Here is a 24521-nt window from a genome sequence, read left to right as displayed (position 1 = left end):
TGGAAGAAATTGTTTTTCAATGCCAAGTCCATATATATATATACCGTGTTTCCCCGAAAGTAAGACAGTGTCTTACTTTCTTTTTATCCCCAAAAGCCCCACTATGTCTTACTTTCAGGGTATGTCTTATATTGGAAAAAAATCCCAGCATGCAGAGCTGCACTGCGCTACAGAAGAGGACTACAAGTCCCAGCAAGCAAGGCTGCACTGCATTACAGAGGACTACAAGTCCCAGCATGCAAGGCTGCACTGTACTACAGAGGAGGCCTACAAGTCCCAGCATGCAAGGCTGCACTATGGAGGACTACAAGTCCAAGCATACAAAGCTGCTATGCTCAGCAGAGGAGAACTGTAAGCCCACACAGCCCGGTATGTTGGGACTTGTAGTCCTCCTCAGCTGCATCTTGCGGTTACATAATAAGAGCTGCAGAGAATCTCTTCACACCCCCCCTCGCCCTCCCCCTCCTTGGTCTCTCTCTGTATGACCAGCACTGACCTGTACCGGGAGGACACAGAGCCAGTGACACCCGTCGGCAGTGATCCGGGACCTGGCGCAATAATCCCCTTCTCTGTGGTTGCGTCGCGCCGTTCTGATCAGTCTCGGGCAGCGGCTGTCACTCACAGCCGAGCAGAGTGAAGCCACCTCCCCCTCCTCTTGTATGGCTACACAGTGCTGTGTATGGAGGAGGAGGGGGAGGCGGCTTCAGTGAAGCCGCCTCCCTCTCCTTCTCCTTCATGGACAGCACTGTGTAGCCATACAAGAGGAGGGGGAGGCGGCTTCACTCTGCTCGGCTGTGAGTGACAGCCGCTGCCCGAGACTGATCAGAACGGCGCTGTCTCTTCAGTCGGAGGGGGAGGGCGCTGGCCTGGCACCCCCCCAGGGTGTGGCACCCGGTGCGGCCCGCACCCCCCGCCCCACTCTTAGTACGCCACTGGAGGCGGCAATACCCCCGTGTTTCCCCGAAAGTAAGACATATGTCTTACTTTCGGGGTACGGCTTATATTAGCCGACCCCTCTGAAACTCCCGATACGTCTTACAATCGGGGGTGTCTTACTATCGGGGAAACACAGTATAATATATATATATATATATATATATATATATATATATATATATATATATATATATATATATATATCAATCATATGCTGATGTGTATCAGTGATGGCATCCTCAGTCATTCCATGCACCATGGGTTTTCATAAAGTTTCCATAAGATGCCAGTTGCTTTAGATATGTATGACATGGAATGTCATTTGCACAAACCTTTCATTCAAAATCTTCCAGAAGTAAAAAACTAGAAATAAATCTCACACATCTCGACAGAGTACATGATAAGGTGACCCACAACACTGGGTGATTCCTTAGAAAATTTTTGACCCAAGGTCCATATACTCCTATCCATGCAGTGATGAGCTGGAACCTGGGATTGATTCCGGACCAATATCTACACTTGAGCGGTAACTACTCTGGTTGAAGATGAGCTACACTTTCCACATGAAGCAGAGGACATGTAGAGGAACCTATGGTATCGGGGTGACAAACAGCATCATCTAGAGCCTGCAGACCAGACCATATGAGATGTGCCTGCAACAAAAACTGTTTGAAGCTGATTAACCTCTTCCTGTCTTTCCACAGCCTATAAACGGTGGATGGGAAGCCGTTTAAACCTACCTGTATGTTGGACTGCATTGGACGCTCACTCGGGAGCCCGGTGATCCGTGTGTCCCTGGACACAGAGGATCACATTACCAATGTTTTTGGGTGATCACATGGTCTTGTATATTATATATATTGTAAACCCTATGAATGTCAGACAAACAAAACTATGGGCTATATACTGGAATGTTTATTTTATACTACTAATGGCGGCAATCAGCGACTTATACTGGAACTGCAATAGTGCGGCGGGCAATCTGACACTGACAATGGGGGAATGGACTAAAACTAACATCGCCAGTGACATTAATACAGTGATCATATGATACACTATCACTGTACTAATGACACTGGCTGGGAAGGGTTAACATCAAGGGCAATCAAAGGGGTAAGTGTGTACCTGTGTGTAATGTGTGTGATGCATGCTGCTTTTACTAAGGATCTTCTTTTATTTCTGCTGCTTAGCAGGGGAAAAAACAGCAAGATCCCCAGTCAGTCAACAGAGCTCTGCTCTGTGAATCACTGAGCAAATCAGCGGGTGTCAGGGGGCAATCATTGGCCAAGGCCTGCTGATGGGCTTGTGCTGTGACAAATCACAACACAGACGGGCGTCCGGATCATGCACTAGGTACGTGATCCAGCACAGGGACGCCACTTTGCCGCCACACATATACGTTAGGCAGTCGACAAGGAGTTGAGGTTAATGGTTTCTGAAAGAAGGAGCAGAAACCTCATACTCTTTGGTTCTCAGAGCCAAACTTTGGTCCATACTCTGCTGTAGGAAGGAGAAGATTTGCCTACAGAGAAACTCCTAGGATGGAAGTCCTGTGACACGTGAAATATGCCTTTTTCCATGTCCAGTGATAGACCTCGCAGTAGTAGACACCATAGTGTTTAACATTGTAGAAACCACTTGTTCAGAGATGACTCTGTCTCTTAGAACCTAGGTTTCAACAGCCATGCTGTTAAAGATAGTGAATCAGAATGGTAGATCATTCTTTGAGGCAAAACATCCAGACAATCGGAATCAGAAGAGCCCACAGTATTACCGCCAGGAGTATTACCAGGTCAGACTACTACATCCTCCAGGGCCAATCCATAGCAATGAAGATCACTGAAATACCCTCCCTCTAGATTAGGGGTAGGCAACCTTAAAGAGGTGGAGAGCTACTTGAAAAACATGGGAGAAGCCAAAGATCACCGGGCACAGTGTCACCTCCTAACACTTGATTTAAAATTCTAAGACCCGTAGTATTTCTCAATCACATGCATTGCATGCCTATCATAGGTTTAAATCAGGTGGTGAAGAGGCAACATATCGCCTCCTCACCACCTGTCAAAAACACACTCTAATCGCTTTTCAGAGGAGCAGCAGTGCCTGCTGCACTTGTGAATGAGCCCTTAGTTGCATTTGGCAGCGGCACCCTGAGGGCTCATTCACATGTAAAGTTGGGAGTGGTAAAACCCTGCGGTTGAGTTGAGGCATCAGCTAAAAGGTGTACACATGCCACAACAGGAATTAAGCCCCCTGTTGCTTTTGGTGGGTGCTACCGCCTGCCAATCATGACCCATTTAAGTAAATGGGGCCACTCAGCAACTGCAGACTTCTTTGCCATAGACTTCTATTTCTGAAAATGCACCAAACCTGCAGAATATAATAGAAGCCTATGGCTAAGCACAGCAAACCCACAGGAAAGCTGCAGGTACACTGCACTGCACATCAGTGTAAGAGTAGCCCTATACTATTATGCCCAATGTGTTGCATCACACTGACTTGAAGAGCTCTTTTTTCCTGCTGCTGGCACCACTCTTGAGACCGCAAGCTGGGATAAGAGGGGGAGTGCAGTTGGTATCAACCTGCATGGGATAGGAGCCACCATTATAGAGGAGGCATCGGCTTATGCAGCTCTTGCTCCCTACTACAGCTCCAACTTTACAAAAGTTCCTCAGCATTGCACTTTGTCCGATGCTTTGGAATGGCGGGTCAGCAAGCCCACACCACGATTTACCAGTTTCCTGTCCGCGATCTACAGCTTGCTGACCCCTGATCTAGATCCTACATAGCAGAAGAGGGAAAAGTTTCAAAGGAGTAAAGACAGGGTCAGCGCATCCATTGCTTATGTAAGAGAATCCCAGTACCTGGAGACAGAGTACCTATCTAGTTTTTTGTTGAATGTGGAGGTCCCTCCCGTGTGACACAGGTCACATTCACTATCCTTAAGATGTCAAGAAACATTTTTTATTTCTTTATTTAACAAATTTTTCACAATACAAGACAGGAATATTGTTATACTGCACAAAGCAACAATAAAAAAACATACAACCACTGGAACTGGATATTTTATAAGTACTGTTAGTATAAAATAAAATTAGAACAAAAAAAAAAAAAGATTGTTACATGTGCATTGTTGGTTTGCCTATAAATAATTTTGTCCCTACTTCACTCATGCTTAGTCTTCATTCCCCCACTGTACTGTATTGTGCTGGACACGCTGATTTTTTTTGACCTATCTGATCTTCATCTGTTATGATCTTCCCAAGTTTTGGATTAAAGATTCCTATGATCTGCAGGACATCATTGAGATCAAGTCACCGTCTGCCAAGCTACTGAGACTAAGTTTAACTATCTCACTACAGCTTTATCAGTTAGAGAGATCACACTTTCAGTGCTTAGATTGATTGAGCAGAACATACTTTTGACTTCCCTTTGGAACAAAATTGAATGAAATGTGCTTTGCTTATTATCTATAAAAGCTGGAACCTTGAATTTAAGGTCATTTTTCATCCATGTTATAATGCTTATGCAAAGTCTCCAAAACTTTACAGCAGTTCAGAAAGCAAATTCCTAAGGATGCCCTTTTACGGGCAAGAACATTCCAAAACTCAACACCCCTACTACAGAGAATCCTACAGTGGGTGGGTTCATACATATCTGTGTTTTTGGTCTACAGATGTATGAGCTTGCACTAATAGGTGTTGGGCACCCCAGGAACTGATCATATAGAGCAACAACAAATATGGCAAGGGTTAATGTTCAATTATTCTGAGAAACTGACATACTTTTGTTGGATCTTGGTGGGAGCGGGGGGTCTTCAAAAACCTTGCGCAAATCTGAGCTTCTAGCGTGTTGCTGTAGTATTAAAGCTGGCTATACATGTTAAGACAGCCTATGGAGAAATCTAGTGTCAAGTGGAGAGGGCAGGGGTTGTGTGGCTCTCCTATATGCAATACTGTCATGCCCAAATTAAGAGGGAGAGGTGGCTTCAGTTCTGACTGTACCATAATTTGGGCTTCAGCCTAGGAAGGAGCTACAGCCAACACTGACAGCAATAAAAAAATTACCTCACTTGAAAACCACTGCACAAATTTGAACAGGACTGAGTGCTATGTGCTTTGGGTCCCCTGTGGGATTTAGCAAACACTGACAACTTCTGGTGAGAGTTACTCTTTAAAGGGTAACTCCACATTCATGGAAAAAAATAATATAGAATATACAATTGCTACACAAGCCATACTGTTATTTAAGGCTCCTACCTGTTTCAATATGCAGCACTGTAATTTTCTTTAAAATTCAATGCAATGCGACAACCTGGAAGTGTTCAGTACTCGATGTACAGAATGCCTTTATAAATGTAATTTTCTCCTTGTGTGATTGGCTCACAGATTTGCACTCTTTCTGCACGAAAATACAAGTCAGATTTGAGACATTCTCTGGAAATTTTTTTTTATTTTCGGTGAGATATTCCCTACGGGTTAATTACATTACTTGCAGAAACTGCAACTTCTCTCATCTGAACACAGATGAGAACCGGAGTGTACAAGGTGATTATAATGAACCAGACCCTGCCATTCAGAATAAGTCCGCGTAGGACATTTTGAAGGAAACAGCTATTTCTTTAGAGTACAAACAGGTAGGAATTTGCAAAAAAAAGTTTGTTAAAATCCCTGCAATGTACACTGCTTACCCTATACAGGGATAATTTTTTTTTTCTTAAAAGGGTTTGAAAGGTTCACGTTTTTTCACCTTAATGCATCCTATGCATTAAGGTGAAAAAACATCCGACAATACCGGCCCCCCCAGCCCCCCGTTTTACTTACCGGAGCCCGATCACCTGCTGCGCTCGCCCCCCAAGTCCTCTTCCCTGCTCAGCCTGGCCGTTGATTGGCTAGAGTGGATGGATTGAAAGCGCAGCCATTGGCTTGCGCTGCTGTCAATCACATCCAATGACGGCGGTGTGCCGGGGCCGAGTGATACAGTGAGCGGCTATAGCCGCCAGCCGTATCATGGAAGCGCGCCTGCAAGAACCACCATGCGAGATAGCTCACATGAAGGTGGTTAGTTCTTGCAGGGAGGAGCTGAGACAGCTGCCGAGGGACCCCAGAAGACCAGGTTCAGGGCCACTCTGAAAAACGAGCTGCACAGTGGAGGTAAGTATGACATGTTTTGTTTTTAAAACGAACAAAAATATTTATATTTATATATATATATATATATATATATATACATATATACACACACACATATTTGTCTTTACAACCCCTTTAACAAAAGCAGAGTTACTCTTTAAAAAAGAAATAAGGCCACACTTTTCTTTTGGGTCACAAGAGTGCACTTCCAGTTCCTTGCAAAAGTATCCATCTCCTTGGCATTTTTCGTGTTTTGTAGCAAGGAAAAGACATACCCAAAGGGTTAGGGAGCGCTGCTCACCCCCAGAATGTACCAAATAGGAAAAAAAAACTTTTAGGCAGCAATCAGAGAAATTGGATAAGCAATGTACAGAAAAATCTGTATTTATTAAGATGAAAAACACTTCATAACATGATAATTAGAACATGAGCTCCAGTGAGAGTTTGACAATAAAAAAGAAGAAAACTGATACAGTATGGCAGTCAATAATATTATAACAGCATTATACTATAAATGTCTAAAATAAAATATTAGAGGCTCTAACGCGTTTCAACCCTTACTGGGGTCTTCTTCAGAGGGATCGTCTGCAGGGGAAGTATATAACAATTATTTATTACGCACACTATAAACATTTTATAATAGCACAGGATGCGGACAATTAGTATAGTTACCCCATATACTGAATCCAGAGAGAAAAAACATTATTTTATTCCCACATGGAGAGCCTCTTAAAAGGAAAAACCCCTTGACTCCAGAGTCGGGGTCCCGGATTGCTCCACAGATGCCAGTGTCAAGGAACAGGCCAAAAAAAACGAAGTATGGCTTACGGGAGGTCACACGTTGTAGGGCCCCACCCTTCTTCCCTGATCGGAAAGAGGGGGGGGGGGCACAACCAAAGATGCGGGTAAAGATACGCAGTACTTATGGCACAAATTCAAAGATAAAAAATGTTTTGATATATGGGAGATGTTATGTGGGCCATAACTCGTATGGTCCTACATAGTGTGCAGGCAAAAAAGTATGCCCTTGCATATCTATCAGGCCATTTATGCCTGGATATATGACCACACAGTTCATGTATACATGTGCAAAGTCCCATGCACCAGAGGAGGTTACACCAAAAGTGATTGAAAATACTGTAATGATAGCTAAAGAGCGAGTGAAAGTGAAGACATGCCAGCAAAATCCAAACCTTTAGGGTGTATGAACGTAGGAAAAACTGTGAGAAAAAAAAAAAAAGAAGGGGGGGGGGATTATATACATATATAAAGAATAAAAACTGTGCAAGCGTGTAAGTGCCATTGCATCAAAAGACAAAAATAACGCTAAAGTGCAAGGTTATAATAGGGGGACAGAGCGCAATGGCGCTTCCAATGAGTGAAAGCATACACATGGTGAACCAGTGAAAAAAATGCATTAAGTGATAGGGACATATTAGACTGGCTTACACTGCTCAAAAAGTAGGGACTATAAAGCGTGACTAGCTGGGGAACAGTCACGATATAAGAACACTCCAAGGACAAAATCCAAAGGGAAAGTCACCCAACCTAAGAGAAAAAAAATTATAGAGCAGAGAGTTGCGATAAAGGATTTTGCCATAAAATCCTTTAAACAATAAGAGCTGAATAGAACATTAGTGCAATGATACACCAGGGTCCCAAAGCAGAAACCTAACTTGCAAAAGCTGAACGAGTGTTTAGTCCTCCTATTGGGTTGCTGGGAATGAATTAGCACTTCCTATGTTAGAATACATATAGAGGAGTTAATTAATCCACTCTTCAGATGATACCCCACAGGTGTGTATAATCCGTGTAGCAGCCCCGTACATGAGGGTGGTATATGGTCGCCACAACAGGGCGTGTGGCCTCCCCAGCTTTCCGGAAGGACGCCAAGCGGCCACGAAATGACGTCATTCACGCCGTAAACAACGTGACGTCCATACGCCCCGCGCATGCACAATGACGAACGGCGCCCGTGAATGTCCAGGGACGCCACCGGAAAGGGGAAATGACCCAACGCCTAGGCGGCAGGACCAGCCTGCATGCACAGAGCGTGGGACATGCGGAGGGGCCCCCAGACAAAGCCGTAACTCCCCCCCCCCCTTGCCGGGAAGCCATACTGACAAGAAATCCCCTGCCCCAAGTGCGGCAATCCTAGGAACACCGGGAAATCCAGAAAATGGAGTCAAAAAGTAAAAGAAAGAGGGTAACAATGATTAAATACACTCATAACCCGAATACATAGCAAAAAATATATAACAAAAACAAAGAAAAACAAACTTTTTGTTTCAAAACAGTATAAATACAAAACTGTATCCCTTACATGCATGATACCTATATGTGGTTTAGTAGAATGTTACACCTCACACAATATACATACACATTGGGCACAGCTAGCTTGGCTTGTATCATGGTAAAACATAATATATTTACATAAAATATGTATGTACATGGAACGTCTGGTAACAATTGAATTCTGGTCGCAAAAAGAAGGATAGTGGGATGTCTAAAGAAGGAAAGATTTTTAAAGCAGGAAATCTGTAGTACATCCACAATAAATTATATAAGATGTAAAAACATTTACGAAAAGTTGATCATTATGTTTTACCAAAAAGAGAACACCACATCTACAACAATTATTCATTTATTGGGTTTTACCAGAAACAAAGCCCGTCAGGAAGGAAGCAAAGGAAATTGATTTGTTTAAACCAGGAGCAGAGGTGGCATCCAATTTGAATATTCACCTCTGTCATGCTGGAGTACTATTTTGTTCCAATCCCCGCCTCGGTCTGGAATGTGAATTTGATCGAGTGCGGTGAAGGTTACATTGGGTATCATGTAATTGTGTGCCCCAACCACATGACGCTCCAATGGGAGGTAATGGTTCCCAATTTGCATACCATGTTTTGTTGCCTTAGAACCCGGAATTAACATGGATTGTTTGTGGATTTGCATAATTTAATTTACAGAACATGCCCACAACCTTGAAGATGTTTTTTTATTTTATTGTGAAGCAAATAGGACAAAATAACAGAAAAAGTCAATGTGCATAACTATTCACCCCCCTAAAGTCAATACTTTGCACAGCCACCTTTTGCAGGTATCACAGCTTTGAAAAAGTCGCTTTGGATAGGTCTCTATGAGCTTGCCACATCTTGCAAAACTGCTCCAGCTCCTTCAAGTTGGATGGTTTGCACTTGCGAAACAGCAATATTTAAGTCTGACCACAGATTTTCTATTGGATTGAGGTCTGGGCTTTGATTAGGCCATTCCAACACATTTACATGTTTCCCATTAATCATTCAAGTGTTGCTTTAGCAGAGTGTTTGGGGTCATCGTCCTGCTGGAAGATGAACCTCCATCCTAGCCTCAAATCACACAGAGTGGTACAGGTTTTGCTCAAGAATATGCCTGTATTTAGCACCATCCATCTTTCCCTCAACTCTGACCAGTTTCCCAGTTCTGACTGCTGAAAAACATCCCCCCAGCATGATGCTGCCACCACCATGTTTCACAGTGGGGATGGTGTTCTTTGGGTGATGTGATGTGTTGGGTTTGCATTTTCTTTAATGCCCAAAAAGTTCAATTTTAGTCTCGTCAGATCAGAACACCCTCCTCCATACATTTTGGGAGTCTCCCTCATGCCTTTTCGCAAACTCAAAAGGTGCTATTTTGTTTTTTTCTGAAAGTAATGGCTTTCTTCTGGCCACTCTGCCGTAAAGCCCAACTCTATGGAACATACGGCTTATTGTCGTCCTATGTACAGATACGCCAGTCTCTGCTGTGGAACTCTGCAGCTCCTCCAGGTTTACCTTAGATCTCTGTGCTGCCTCTCCGATTAATGCCCTCCTTGCCCGCTCCGTGAGTTTCGGTGTGCGGCTGTCTCTTGGCAGGTTTGCTGTTGTGCCATGTTCTTTCCATTTGGTTATGATAGATTTTATGGTGCTCCTAGGGATCATCAAAGATTTGGATATTTTTTTTTTAGAACTTGAAGTAACTGATAAATTCAATCTATTATTATTATTATCAGTTATGTATTACTTTGTCTAGTCCCTATAGTTTAGCTAGTCTATCTATACGCCAAGCACATGCTATCGTTAATATCACAATACTACCACCATTGGCTATGAAATCAATACACGTTCTAAGATCAATTAAATCTCATTTATTTCCCAAGGAAATAAGAAAGCGTGCATAAAGTATCAATAGACGTTACAATAATACATAGCATACAATCAGAATACAATATAAGCCTTATACTTATCCGACCCTCGTAACTGGACCTCCTGATGGAATCAGAGGCCGAACTCTTTGTTGCAACCATTTTTGATAAACATACCTCAGCCATACCACACCCTACTGCCAGTCCCATTTGCTTTGGACCAATCAGTGTTCACATGACAGCCCTCCTAATATTACTGACGGTCCTGCCATACTTGGCTTCTGTGGCCAGTATTGCAGTCGATGTGCCCTGGGCCATCTTCGTCATCAATCTCTTTGAAGCTTTGTGCCCACCAGGTGGGCTGAAGATAACTCCTTTGCTATGCAGATTCTGCCACATTCCTCTATACATTCTAAACATGTGGGACTGCAAATATCAATATGGCTGAGTTCAGTTGTATCAACATATGTGTAGAACTTCAGATATATAACATTACTTCTTGTTCACTTCCAACATATGCCGCTTTGCGCCTAAAAGGCGCATACCACCCTTCTTCAGACACGGCTCCTTTTGAACAGTCCATAACTGTCTTAACATGTGTGGTTCCCCAACATGTGCTTCCGAACCAGTACCTGTGGCACAGTCCTTAGTTTGTGTAATGTGTGGTTGTTTTCAACGAACGCTCCAGAAACATCTCTCATGGAACAGTACACAATTGTCTTACCATGCTGTGTTTTCAACGTGTGCAGAAACAGGTCCTATGGAGCAGTCCATAATTGTTTTACCATGTGATGTTTCCCAACACGTGCCGCTTTGCCACTGAGTGACAAATCTCCACCATTCTTCAGCGACAGCTTCCATGTCACCATTCTGTATCTTGGGTATCTTCAGGACGGCAGTACAGGCAAGGGGTGTCCATTCATTCACCAGCACCCATTCAGAGCAACATATTACCCAGCTTTCAGACCCAGAGTCACGAGGAGGGCCTTTCGCCCATGTTTTTAACCTAAAACACACCTTTATCACACTACGCCATGACATAAATCAACCCATTACCTTAATATACATATATATACATAGGACCCCTCAAATTGCGTATCCCGCTCCCATACGTCCTTGCCGTAACTACGGGTCGGGATTAGGCAGGCGTGCTCGCAGCGGCGTTGCAGGGCTCTGACTTGGCAGCAACGGCTCCAATTTGTACACAGAGAGCTTACCGTCAAATCGTCCCTCAACTTGATAGACAAATGGAAGACCCTTCTAGATAAATATCGCTTAACTACACATATAAATTTACAACAATTACCAAACCCACACAATTCCACCCCTGTGCCTGGATTTCAGAGATCATGCCCATGGTATACCATGCACCTCTACCTATGGTTAGGTTCAAGGAACCCTCTATTTCCATGACTAACACTTCACCGGTATTCTTTAGGACAAAGAAACAAACTCGCCTATGTCCTAAATAATACCTGGGTGCCTCCTTCCCAGCAATGATCTCTCCATCCAGAACACAGAGAGAAATAACTTCCCAACATTACTCGTTCATCCCCACGTATTGACCTGGCATACAAAGGACATCATGGTCAAAGGGAAATACCCACCTGCCTCCAGCATTCATCTTCTCTGATCACGTGTGATATAGCCTAAAATGCAACAAGATAGAATCCCCAGTCAGTAAGCCCATTGATGCCACCAAATATACAGACTGAGTCTGCACTTCTGTATATGGGAACATACAGCATAACACCTTTCACAATCCAAATTAGTACAGCCCATACAGGCATTCGACCGCTACTTTGGATTAGTGTAAGCAACGTGTTTTGGCAAAATCTTACTGAGCGGTGATGCTAACTCATCAGGCCACTGTCCCTCATACAGAGACGGTACAATCATCTTGATGTTGGCTGATATTTCCACCTGCCACAGAGTGCGCGCCAGAGCCAATGACAGGTTTCTGTCCTCTCTACCAACCTCTCAACATGGTTGACAAAATCCGGAGCCATTCTAACCTGAGTGTTTCTGTGACTTCATTGAGTGTTATCAAGGATGCCACCAATCTCCCGGGGTAACAAAATCACGCTCCTTCTCTGAAGCTATGGCTGTAAGTTTGTTCCTCAGGAGGCTGATGTCCCCTCCATTAACAACACCCATCCCAGCTATTGTTCCCCCCCCAATATAGTGCTGAATACATCCCTCCTCTTTCGGGTTACTCCTCAGAAATAAGCATCCTGCATGGACCTCATTCTCTGGGAGAAGTCACTGGTACAATGACCGCATTTGATTCAGTGTATACTCAGCACATACAGGGTGATAGGTTTTTTATCAACCACCGTGAGCTGTTGCAGCGCCATATGGTGAAGTCATATGATACCCTGGTAACCAGCATTTGTTCCCTTTATTTTAAGAGCATGCTCCTGTGTGTATTTACTGGCATTATCTGTGCAGGGTTTCAACCTCACAGGTGAGACATCAACCAGGCGTATCTTCCCCATGTCTAATTCTGGTGTCCCGCATGTCCAGTAACCGAAAGCTTCTCTCTAGGACCGCTAGGATTGAGACACCACCCCTACGAGGACGTTTTCACCCCATTGATGTGTCACCTGGCACCCTTTAGTCTGACCAACAGCTACCTTATGCATGAGCGCTAGCCTGCCTCCTGGGTACCTGCACCATATTAACTCCGTTACATCAATACATGTAATACATTAAAACCTTTCTTCTTTCAATTCCTCCTTCCAACAAAAAAAACACATATTTTACATTTTCATGTTTTGACGGATTGGATGTGTCATAATTCTTCCCCAACCTCCAACCCATTGCACATGTATTAATAACATGTTTGCATTCATCAGGAGAGACTTCAGCAAAAATATTTCACAAGTTCTCTTGCTAGGCACAGTCTTTCAGATTCAGCATTAGCACCAAATTGTCCATACGAAAAAACAGGTATTAATCTGAATCTTTCAGTTTTTTTCTTCTCTCCTGATGTTTATCAGAACAAATTTGTGGTATGGTGTGGCACAGACAAACTGCCAACCAGATGATCATCTGTCATCCATGTTCCAGAAGCCTCTCCAATTCTCGCCCCACTTGGATTCTGGAAGTGAAAAACAAGAGCAGTATCAAATTCTTATCCACAATATCTGCTCGCTTACCATGTTTACTTATAGTTCCCTCCTTGGAGCCCAGGACCTCAGTATTCCTGGCTTCTGCAACTCTGACCAAACTATCCAAACAACCATGACCTCTTTAGGCTGAACCCCCTGTAAAATGGATCCCCATGGTATGATCAAAAAATGTTTAAAACTGAACGTCAGTGTTGTTTCTCAAAAACTTCAAATTTTACAAGCTACAAAGACAATGCATCTATCTGTATCTTTACGATGTATGCACTACCCCCTTTCAGGTGACTGGTTCTAACTGAGGGCATTGTCAATTCCCCCCCTTTCAGGTGGATTAGACCTACTACTTTTCCACCTGAATAAAAATATAACTAAAATAGACGACTAAACCAATATCAAACAAAAAAATTTAGAGAAAAAAATAAAAAAATTTTGTTAAAAAAAATTAAAAATCTGGCCATGATCACACAAATAACATGACAAGACAACCACCATACCACAATGACACACACTCAACTTTTAGTTGACAACATCCATGGACTTTTCTCCTGAGGAGAGTGCTCATTCCAATCTAAAATACAATTAGTTAATGGGGAAAACGAAAAACAAAACAAAGCAAATGTATCTCATCACAACACTGTAGCTTCATTTATATCTTTTTAGTACTATTTGTTTTTCATTGTTTGCAAACAATTACTAACTAATGAGCTCATGGTACCATGTGATAATCGATTATGCATTTACAATAACCTAACCCCTGTTCTGCTATATTTTTCCCACTGTTGTTCTCACTTTGAGAGACCTGCAAACAAATGCAAATGTCCGTATCCGAACCAGTTTAACTTCTTCCCTGGTCTCTGGAAAAGGAACACACAGACAGTGATTACACACAATTCTTATGTTAAGCAGCAGTATTTGATATTACTCAGGAAAAGTTTACAAAGACTGACAATAAGAGAAGAGTAAAGAAACACAAGAAAAACAATACTCATAACTGAAACATCTTTAACCACACAAAAAAAAAAAAACACAATACCAATTCAGAGGTTTATCCCTGAAAGTACAAAAAAAATAAAAATAAAAAATGTATATCAAGGTCCTCTATCATATTCTGAACCTGAAACTTACATCAAACCTTTTTCATAGCAGGAAAACATTGACCAGAATATTCTTACCATACCTGCAGCTCACCAAGTTCTGCTAACATTGTTTCCCCCAGTGCTATATTTGAATAACCATGCATCTACCTCCATTTTGACTTTACGCAACTGTCCTACATATTGCTTTTCTGTTTGTAGACCCCGCATTTGCGTTTTACATGGGAAATGGGTTTGATTACTATGGGTTCCGTGCTTTGGATTGCTACCCCACCTGGCTGAATAACACACATGAAGCCTTGGGGTCGTTTTCGGGTATAATTTCCTTTCGATATCATTATTCACCACCCGACAATATTTTTAAATGTGACCCCCCCTTTTACACAAAAAACATTTTAGTTCTGGTTTCCCTGCATAGGCCATTTTTTTAGCATATGGCGCTGGAAACCCACATTGCTGGATAATATTACTGCGATTGGAATGAACAGACTTTACACTTTCGTTGTCTGAGGAGTCATCAGAAGTTTCAACTCCTGAATCAATTTCAAGTGCAGTTATCGCACCTTTATTTGCCTCTTCCACATCGATTCCCATCACAGTACTATCATTTGCAGTGATAATAGCATACAGGTTTTCTTCATGTTTCACTTCTAGCTTTTCTGTACACTGAGCATGTGCGGAGGGTACCTCCACCATTGCACACTTGGAGGATAATTCCATTATGGCTGCTTGTGCCTTAAGCATTGTGATAACCTGCAAATTATCAGCCTCCCTTTGATTCAAAGAGGCAATGCAACTTTCTCTTATTTTGCACGTTTGTTCTAATTCATCTAATCTCTGTTGCAATACACATTTCTCAGTCACTAATTGTTTAATCCGACTACGAGCATCTGCATCAGCCTTTTCAATCCCCATTACTATATCACTTACCTGTTCCATCACTTTTTCTCTATCAGCAAACCATTCTAATTCTTTTTGTTCCGCAATTTCTTTCATTATCATTAACATGTATAAGGCATTGGCCATTCTCTGTTTCCTGCCTTTTTTTGATTTGTTACTTATGAGATTGTTATGTGTATTACATTGTCTCAAAAGTTCCCCAAATTGATACGTTAACTTACTCTCGTGAGTAAGTTGAAATCTAATACCACCATGCTTGCTAATGAAACCTTCAATGGCTTCCATTGATATGCTAATTAGCCTATCCACACTAAAGTTGCTCCACCAGTTGCTTAGACAATAGAAAACAGACAAACAAAAAGATATCACCCTCTAGTCCTACCAACAAACAAAAAGAACAAAAAAAAAAAAAAAAACAGATACGAACCGTTTAAATCTACAGTGACTTGTGGTTCTACAGCATACAAGACACAAGGCACACTCTTAATGCCTTAGACTGCAGGTTATCTTACCAGAGCTATTTCACTCTCACGTGGGTAGAAATAAAAACCTATATTTCCCCCACTTTATTTCCTTTTCCCCAAAGATGTATGGTAATTCCTGTCAATTTCTAACACTTTGCATTAGCAATACACTAAACAAACAGATACCAAGCACACACAAAGACACAGATGAAGCTGTTTAGAAGCTAGCTTTGACCTGTAGTCCCACTCCAAATACAAAAAAAAACACAGCAAAAAAAAACCAAAAAAACAAATACAAATCCGTTTACCCACGAATTTCTTTAGGAGAACACACTCTTATTCAATGCTCTCCTCTCCAATAGCAGGCCACAGGGAATTTCTCATGGGACTTTTCCCTCAAAATTGTGTGGTTTATCCTGTCAATCTGCGGTTATATCACATAACCAGGGATGATCAGTCCCTATCTCGCCAGTGCGCCAATTTGCCCTCTGGTTACAGGTCTGCAGCAAACACAACAATAACGTACATGTATATATCTATATCAGTCACAGTTCTCACCAGGTTTTACGCGTGCGTTTTCTACCAGTGAAATATTTCACAGAATTTTCCTGCTCATCCAAGCGTGGTTTCAGAATTCGCAAGCCAGCGCCAATCTTGTCCACACTAGAGATGACTTTCAGTTCTGGGTGTCTGAGGATCTGTGCTTACAGGGACTCAGAAACAAAAATACATTAGATTTTTGTGGATTCTGTGTAAAAATACGTTTTACACGCCATTCTGGGGTGCCAAATGAAGTAACTGATAAATTCAATCTATTATTATTATTATCAGTTATGTATTACTTTGTCTAGTCCCTATAGTTTAGCTAGTCTATCTATACGCCAAGCACATGCTATCGTTAATATCACAATACTACCACCATTGGCTATGAAATCAATACACGGTCTAAGATCAATTAAATCTCATTTATTTCCCAAGGAAATAAGAAAGCTTGCATAAAGTATCAATAGAAGTTACAATAATACATAGCATACAATCAGAATACAATATAAGCCTTATACTTATCCGACCCTCGTGACTGGACCTCCTGATGGAATCAGAGGCCGAACTCTTTGTTGCAACCATTTTTGATAAACATACCACAGCCATACCACACCCTACTGCCAGTCCCATTTGCTTTGGACCAATCAGTGTTCACATGACAGCCCTCCTAATATTACTGACTGTCCTGCCATACTTGGCTTCTGTGGCCAGTATTGCAGTCGAAGTGCCCTGGGCCGTATTCGTCATCAATCTCTTTGAAGCTTTGTGCCCACCAGGTGGGCTGAAGATAACTCCTTTGCTATGCAGATTCTGCCACATTCCTCTATACATTCTAAACATGTGGGACTGCAAATATCAATATGGCTGAGTTCGGTTGCATCAACAGATGTGTAGAACTTTAGATATATAACATTACTTCTTGTTCACTTCCAACAGAACTTAACCCTGACTTGTACTTAACATTGTCCCTTACTTGTTTGGAGAGTTCCTTGGTCCTTGGTCTTCATGGCAGTGTTTGGTTAGTGATGCCTCTTGCTTAGGTGTTGCAGCCTCTGGGGCCTTTCAAAAAGGTGTGTTTATGTAATGACAGATCATGTGACACTTGGATTGCACACAGGTGGACATCATTTCACTAATTATGTGAATTCTGAAGGTAATTGGTTGCACCAGAGCTTTTTATGGGCTTCATAACAAAGGGGGTGAATACATACACACATGCCAATTATCAGTTTATTTCTGAAAAATAGTTTTATGTACATATTTTTCTAATTTTACTTCACAAACTTAAACTATTGTGTTCTGATCCATCACATATAATTCAGATAAAAAAAATAAATAAAACATTGAACTAAAGGCTGTAATGTAACAAAATAGGTAAAAAGCCAAGGGGAGTGAATACTTTTGCAAGGAACTGTAGTTCTGCACTCCTGTGATCCAGATTCAGCTGACAGCGGGCTAAGATCGGCTGATGCCACAGAGCTCTGCTGTGATTCCAACTTTAATTGGGATTCATCCAGATGTATGAGTGAAAGCTGATTCAGCCTCTCAGTGTGATGCTGAGAGCTTGAGACAGCCGCTCCAGGCCACCGCACAGCCGACACTCCAGCGAGCACTGGTGGGGCAAAGCGGAGAGCCAGCTCAGTTCTTGGGCTTAGAGCCAGCAGGGGGACAGCTGCAGCACTGAACTGATGCTGCATCCATATACTGTAGTGTGAGTATGAGTTTTTTTTTTGTAATTGAACACATCTCCGTTAAGGAGGATGATATAACCTCCAAGGCAAGGTTGAGAGCTCAACAGAGTAAAGCCTGGTACACCATTTATTTATTTTTTGTTCTACCCAGCGTGTTGAACAAAAAAAAATACCGCTCCAGTCAGAGCCACTGTACTAATGATCCAACGTCAGTACAGCAATCTTCCCTGCTGTTCTTTTGTGTTCTGACAAGGGGTTTTCCAGCACACTCGTTCGACAAAAGTTGGCCAAACCTGTCGGACCTGCTGCCTTAGGGCTCTTTCACATGGGGCGGATCCGTGATGATCTGCCCCGTGGACATCCGCTGGGCTCAGCGGGGATCGCTCCGTTGATCGCCGCTGAGCAGGAAGAGGACTGGTCGGTCTCTGCACACTGTGCAGGGACGGACCTGTCGGAGCACAGCTATCTCCTATGGGAGATCGGGTGACGACGGACCACTGAGTCTGTTATCACCTGATCCGATGACGGATGGAAAAGTAGGTTTTTCTTCTGTCACACTTTTTCGGGTCGGATGTTGCCAGACATATCACTGCTGACATCCAACGCTCCATAGAGGTCTATGGAGCATCCATTCAGGTCAGCCTAAAAAACTGACAGGCGGACCTGAACGGATCGGTCATGTGAAAGAGCTCTTACACACGGGGCTGAACGTCAGACTTTTTTTTTATTGAACCAGCCGATGTCGCCCAACATTCAGCCTGTGTAAACTAGGCTTTAGGGATAAAGCTCTGTATGGGTTTTTGTTACCCAAAATGTTGAACAAGTAGTTTTTTTTTTTCTACTCACCAATTATTTTTTATGTTTCCTGAGAGAAGTGCTCCAAATATGTACGGTATACATATTGGGTACATTGCTGCCTGCTGGAGGACTGGACGCTAAATGATAATTAAAAAAAGGGGTCAGCTCCCTCCAGTGGCTATATCTCTAAACCCGTTGTAGTTCAGTTATAGTAAGTGCAAGCAATAAATTAGTATAGTAAGCGCAGTAATAAAATAGGAAGAGTAGTTAAAGGAGTAAAACTTCCAAATGCTGACCAATAAGTCATATTGGAAACAGCCACGCAAATAAAGAACCAATTAGAGGAAAGGGCGCTCTCTTTAATAAGCAAATAAAAGTGTTTTAGGTGAGCACAAAAAATCCTATTTCCATCGTTCATTGAGGGGCACCACTACATAGATTTATATACATGTTAGGATGTCTAAGAGCAGTCCCAAAATTGACAGGAAGGCAAGGACACTAAAACAAATGATAATAAACCTTGAAGCCCATGGGGAAAAAAAATGGGGCACTGCACTGCCGCCTGCAGGACCTAATGACTACTATCTAAAGATGCATTCAAGTCACAAAGTCGTTGATGGAAAGCAAAGTCGAAGTTCCACACACAAGAAGACTTGATGCAGCAGAGCTGGAGACAGACCTCCTACTGCCTTTAATATGAAGCTAAACTTAACCATAAAGCTGGTGCAGAGGTGTAGCCAGTAGGACAGTGGTGGTCAACTTAGGCGTGATATGGGGCCTCAACTGTTAACATAGGAAAACACCCTATATTCAGTATGTGCATTGCCAAAAAAGACTGTCAAAATGTGGACATCTTTTAGGAGATGGTGAGACAGTGAACATGCTCCAATTGTAGTTGGAGACTGCAATCAATGCTGTAAGCAACAGTTCGAGACTGACAATATGCTACAAGAGACTGTTAAGCTGAAAAAGAAAAACGAAGACCCAACAGATTCCTTCATTCACATAAACAAGGTGGATGGGGGAATTAGCCAAACCCCTCCCAAGAATCAACTTCTGTTAAAAAAAGGACAGACACTCGTGGATCAAAACTTGGCCCGGACTTTCGGTACATCTATGGCCAGCTTGAGAGGTCACGGTCATTACAGACCCTTAAAACTAGTGACCCCACTTTCAGTTCTATCAGCCGGGATCCAGTAACCACACAAGTACAAAAGGGCTACGGGTTTGGACCGGAATACTAAAGGGATCTGTTCCCTTTTTTGTTTTCTCTTAGAGTCCAATCCTGCTGTAGGAAGCAATATAACCAAATGAATATGAATCTATGGAGCTGTGTCCTTCAATGAGTGATAGAGAAGGTTTAATTGTCCTTTTTGCTGACTAGCTGGGTTGATTGTTGGGGGACTTTTGTATTGTCTGATGTTTATCTTAGGGGTAATTAGAAATGTGCAGGCAGTTGTTAAGCTCAAAGAAGAAAAAAACGAACACACACCTCGGTGAAATGCATAATACTATGCAAACTATTGTTTTTTCACATTGCAGATTGCCTTTATGGAATCAACCATGGCTGCAGTAAAAGCTTCCACCTCATTTGCATCATCTTTCCTATTGGTTTCATTATGCACCCGTTGTTGGATTATCGCCTCAACTTTACTGAGATCAGCCACCTTGACTCCACGCTGTGCTGCAAAACGTCTAACGTCAGTGTTAAAGTGCTTTCTTTTTTCCTCTGTGGGTGTCCTATGCCATGCCATTTGCAAAGGCAATGGTGCCCAGATAAATGCCGTACCTGGATAAGACTGGGTGAGCCGTTTAAAATCTTTTTTCACAAGACGCAAAAACTTCACTATATTCCGAAATGGGAGTTCATTGCTTCCTAGATGGATGAATATGACTCTTGGGTCCCCTAATATTTTAATTGACTGGCTCACTTCCATCCACAAGTGAACCCATTCCATAGAGTTTCGGCTAAACCAACGAACGGTAAAGCATTTCTCTTCAAATCCCAAGTTCATTCCATTTGGACGAATCCTTGCCAACTGAAAGGCACGTGTTACCATAGAGTTCCCAATGATCCAAATCTCCTTAGGCTCTGTAATAAAGAATTGATCAAGTTTAAGCATTTGTCTTTGGGGGCATTTTTTTTTACACATATTTCTTTGCAAGAAATTACTGTAACCCCCCCCAAGAAAATATTTTCTGAAAGCAGAGACCCTGGATAATAAAATAGTGGTGCTGAATGTTAGATGTGCAGTTAATTTCAAAAGCATATTTGCAGGAATGAAATACACTAAAATGAACTTCAGTGCAACAAATTCAATATGATACCCATTTTTTTTTGTAAAATAAGATTGGATTGCGTTAAGTACATAGTTACCAAACATATCAAAGTGGTTCTAAAGGCTCTTGGTTTTTTACCTTCATGCATTCTAGGCATGAAAGAAAAAAAGCTTCTCCATGCAGAACCGCCCCCGCCCAATACTTATTTGAACCTCATCTCGATCCAGCGATGTACATAAGTGCCTTGGGTCTCCAGGGACTTTGCCTCCTCATTGGCTGAGACAATGGCTCCCTCTACTGTCAATCAAAGCCACTGAGCCAATCATGAGAGAGAGGGGGCAGGGTAGAGCCACGGCTGTGTGTGAATGGACACGCTTGGTAGCGAGCCTGCTCGGGTGCCACCACTGCAAGCCGCTTGCTCTGAGGGCAGGAGGGAGGGGCCAGGAGTGTAGGAGGGAGGGGCCAGGAGTGTTGGAGTGGGGTCCGAGAAGGAGGAGGAGCAGGGCTGCTCTGTACAAAACCACTACACAGGGCAGGTAAGCGAAAAATGTTTGTTATTTACCCATCACCCATGGATTACTATTGCCCATAACATGCCCGTGGAATCGCAAAAAATGATGGTACCCACAATTCTCCATAGGCATTGCTCTAATAGCATTTACAGGTTATCAGTTTAGAGCCAACCATGACGTATGGCCCTCGCTCAGATGTTTGTGATGATACCTCGCTTGTATGGCACAATTGATGTTTACATACACCTGCTCATCCTACGCTGCACTTGTTAAATGTGGTCTGTATAGGAGCGAGGGGTGCTTTACTTTATTGTTACCACAAGGAGGCCAAGGTAGAGGTGGCAGGTACTCTATAGGGAGGCATTAGGGATCTATTAGACCCATAGGGGGAGATTTTCTAAAATGAGAGCACTTAGAATCTGGTGCAGCTGTTCAATTAAGCTTTGACAAAAAAACAAAAAAAACAAATCTGGAAGCCGATTGGTTTATATGCAGAGTTGCATCTGATTTTGCACCATGCAGCTTTAGTAAATAACCCCCATAATGTCTACACTACATTCCAATGTAAATATTACTTTGCCAGGGTTTGGCAAAGTAAAATGGTAGCTAAACAATAGGATGCAGAGTCAGGCCGGCCATAGAGAAAAAGAGGACTTCCAACAATTTATCCAGCTGGGTCCTTAACCACTTGCCGACCGCCGGCCGTCAAATGACGGCCAGGCAATGCACAAATTGCGGCAGGAGGGTGTCATATGACGTCCTCCCATTTAAACAGGGAATGCGCGCGATCGTGCGCATGCATCCCTGTTCCTTCGGTGGCGGCGTGTCACGGAGACACCGCTCGCCACCGAGGGGGGTGAACAGCCATTGGGTATGGCTGTTTACCACGTGATCGGCCGTGATGAAGTCAGGGCCGATCACAGATGGTTACACCCCCACTGTGCACGGCACGAGTGCGCTGCGCGTCGGTTGTGGCGTGTTCCCGGGAACAGTGCTCGTTACCGACGCTGGTAAACAGCCATTGGCTGGCTGTTTACCCACGTGATCGGCTGTGATCGTTTCACAGCCGATCACTAAATGTAAACAAACCGCGGTAACGAGATGTTACTGGGTTCTCCTCCTCACACACGAGGAGATTGCAGTAACCTCTCGTTACCACTTACAGTACACACCAACCACGCTGATTGCCCCCCCCCAATAAAGAGTATCTGTCACCACCCATCATAGTACCTGTCACTCACAATCCATCAGAGTACCCGAATACCCGTCACAGTCCATCAGAGTACCCGAGTACCCGTCACAGTCCATCAGAGTACCTGTCACAGTCCAGCAGAGTACCTGGCACAGTCCAGCAGAGTACCCGAATACCTGTCACAGCCCATCAAAGTACCCAAGTACCTGTCACAGCCCATCCGAGTACCTGTCACAGTCTATCCGAGTCCCCCTCACAACCCATCAGAGTACCTGAGTACCTGTCAGTCCATCAGAGTACCCGAGTATCCGTCACAGTCCATCAGAGTACCCGAGTACCTGTCACAGTCCATCAGAGTACCCGAGTACCTGTCACAGTCCATCAGAGTACCCGAGTACCTGTCACAGTCCATCAGAGTACCCGAGTACCTGTCACAGCCCATCCGAGTACCGGTCACAGTCCATCAGAGTACCCGTCACAGTCCACCCGAGTACCTGTCCCAGGCCATCTGAGTACCTGAATACCTGTCACAGTTCACCTGAGTACCTGTCACAGTCTATGAGTACCTGAGTGCCTATCACCGCCCTTCAGAGTACCCAAATACCAGTCACCAGGCCATCAGAGAACCTGTCACCAGGCCATCAGAGCACCCGAGTACCTGTCACCAGGCCATCAGAGTACTCAAGTACCTATCTGCAGCCCATCAGAGTACCTGAGTACCTATTTGCAGCCAATGCCTCATAGAATATACGTTGGGGTGTTTGCTTTCCAAAATGGGGTCATATTGTGACCAATTTCACTGTCCTGGTGCTCCAGGACCTTCAAAAATGTGATAGGTAGGAATGAAATGAGATGTGTCATTTATGCTCCTAGAACGCCTGAAGGTACTACTTCAATATTCGGCCTCTCTATATGATCAGGCTGTGTAAAAGTCCTACACATGTGGTATCGCCATACTCGGGAGGAGTAGCAGAATGTGTTTTGGGGTGTAATTTTTGCTATATACATATATGCTATGTGTTAGAAATATCTTATAAATTGACAACTGTGTAAAAAAAAAATGTTTTCATTTTTTTTCCACATTTTCCAAAAACTTCTGGAAAAAAAAATTAACCGTTCAAGACTCATTATGCCTCACAGATTATACGTTGGGGTGTCTGCTTTCCAAAATGGGGTCATTTTATGGGCAATTCCATTGTCCTGGTACTCCAGGGCCTTCAAAAGTGTAATAGGTGGCTTTGAAAAGAGATGTGTCATTTTTGCTTGTAGAACGCCTAAAGGTGCCACTTCAATGTTGGTGCTCTGTATGTGGCCAGGCTGTGTAAAAGTCTCACATGTGGTATCGCCATACTCAGGAAGAGTAGCAGAATGTATTTTTGGGTGTAATTTGTTGTATGCATATACTGTGTGTGAGAAATAACCTGATAATATGAACATTTTGTAAAAAAAAATAATAATAAAAAAAATCTTAATTTTGCAAAGAATTGTGGGAACAAATGACAACTTAAAAAAACTCACCATGCTACTCAATACCTTGGAATGTCTACTTTCTAAAAAGGTCTTTTGGGGGGTATTTGTACTTTCCTGACTTGTTAGAGCCGGTTCACACAGGGGCAACTCAGATCTGACTTCAGGTTGCCCCTAGTCGCCTCAGGTCGGACAACATTTAAAAATCAATATAAGTGA

General features: G+C 43.0%; 2 protein-coding genes across 2 annotated transcripts in view; both read right to left on the bottom strand.

Moving 5' to 3' along the window:
* Positions 1-24521, bottom strand: part of LOC143923499 (nuclear factor 7, brain-like) — a 744238-nt gene that overhangs the window by 491697 nt on the left and 228020 nt on the right. The gene's annotated exons all lie outside the window — the stretch shown is intronic.
* Positions 16771-24521, bottom strand: part of LOC143923496 (nuclear factor 7, brain-like) — a 169923-nt gene continuing 162172 nt past the window's right edge. Inside the window, exon 9 of the mRNA XM_077447199.1 lies at positions 16771-20943. Coding sequence (XP_077303325.1) covers positions 20372-20943 — 572 coding nt within the window. The 3' untranslated portion in view covers positions 16771-20371. The remainder of the gene's footprint in view (positions 20944-24521) is intronic.

The sequence above is a fragment of the Lithobates pipiens genome, unplaced genomic scaffold (assembly GCF_037356315.1).
Source record: "Lithobates pipiens isolate NorthernLeopardFrog02 unplaced genomic scaffold, aLitPip1_a1.2 Scaffold_22, whole genome shotgun sequence".
Taxonomy (NCBI): Eukaryota; Metazoa; Chordata; class Amphibia; order Anura; family Ranidae; genus Lithobates; species Lithobates pipiens.
The sequence above is the reverse complement of the archived record's forward strand: the minus strand, read 5'-3'. Positions and strand labels throughout refer to the sequence as shown.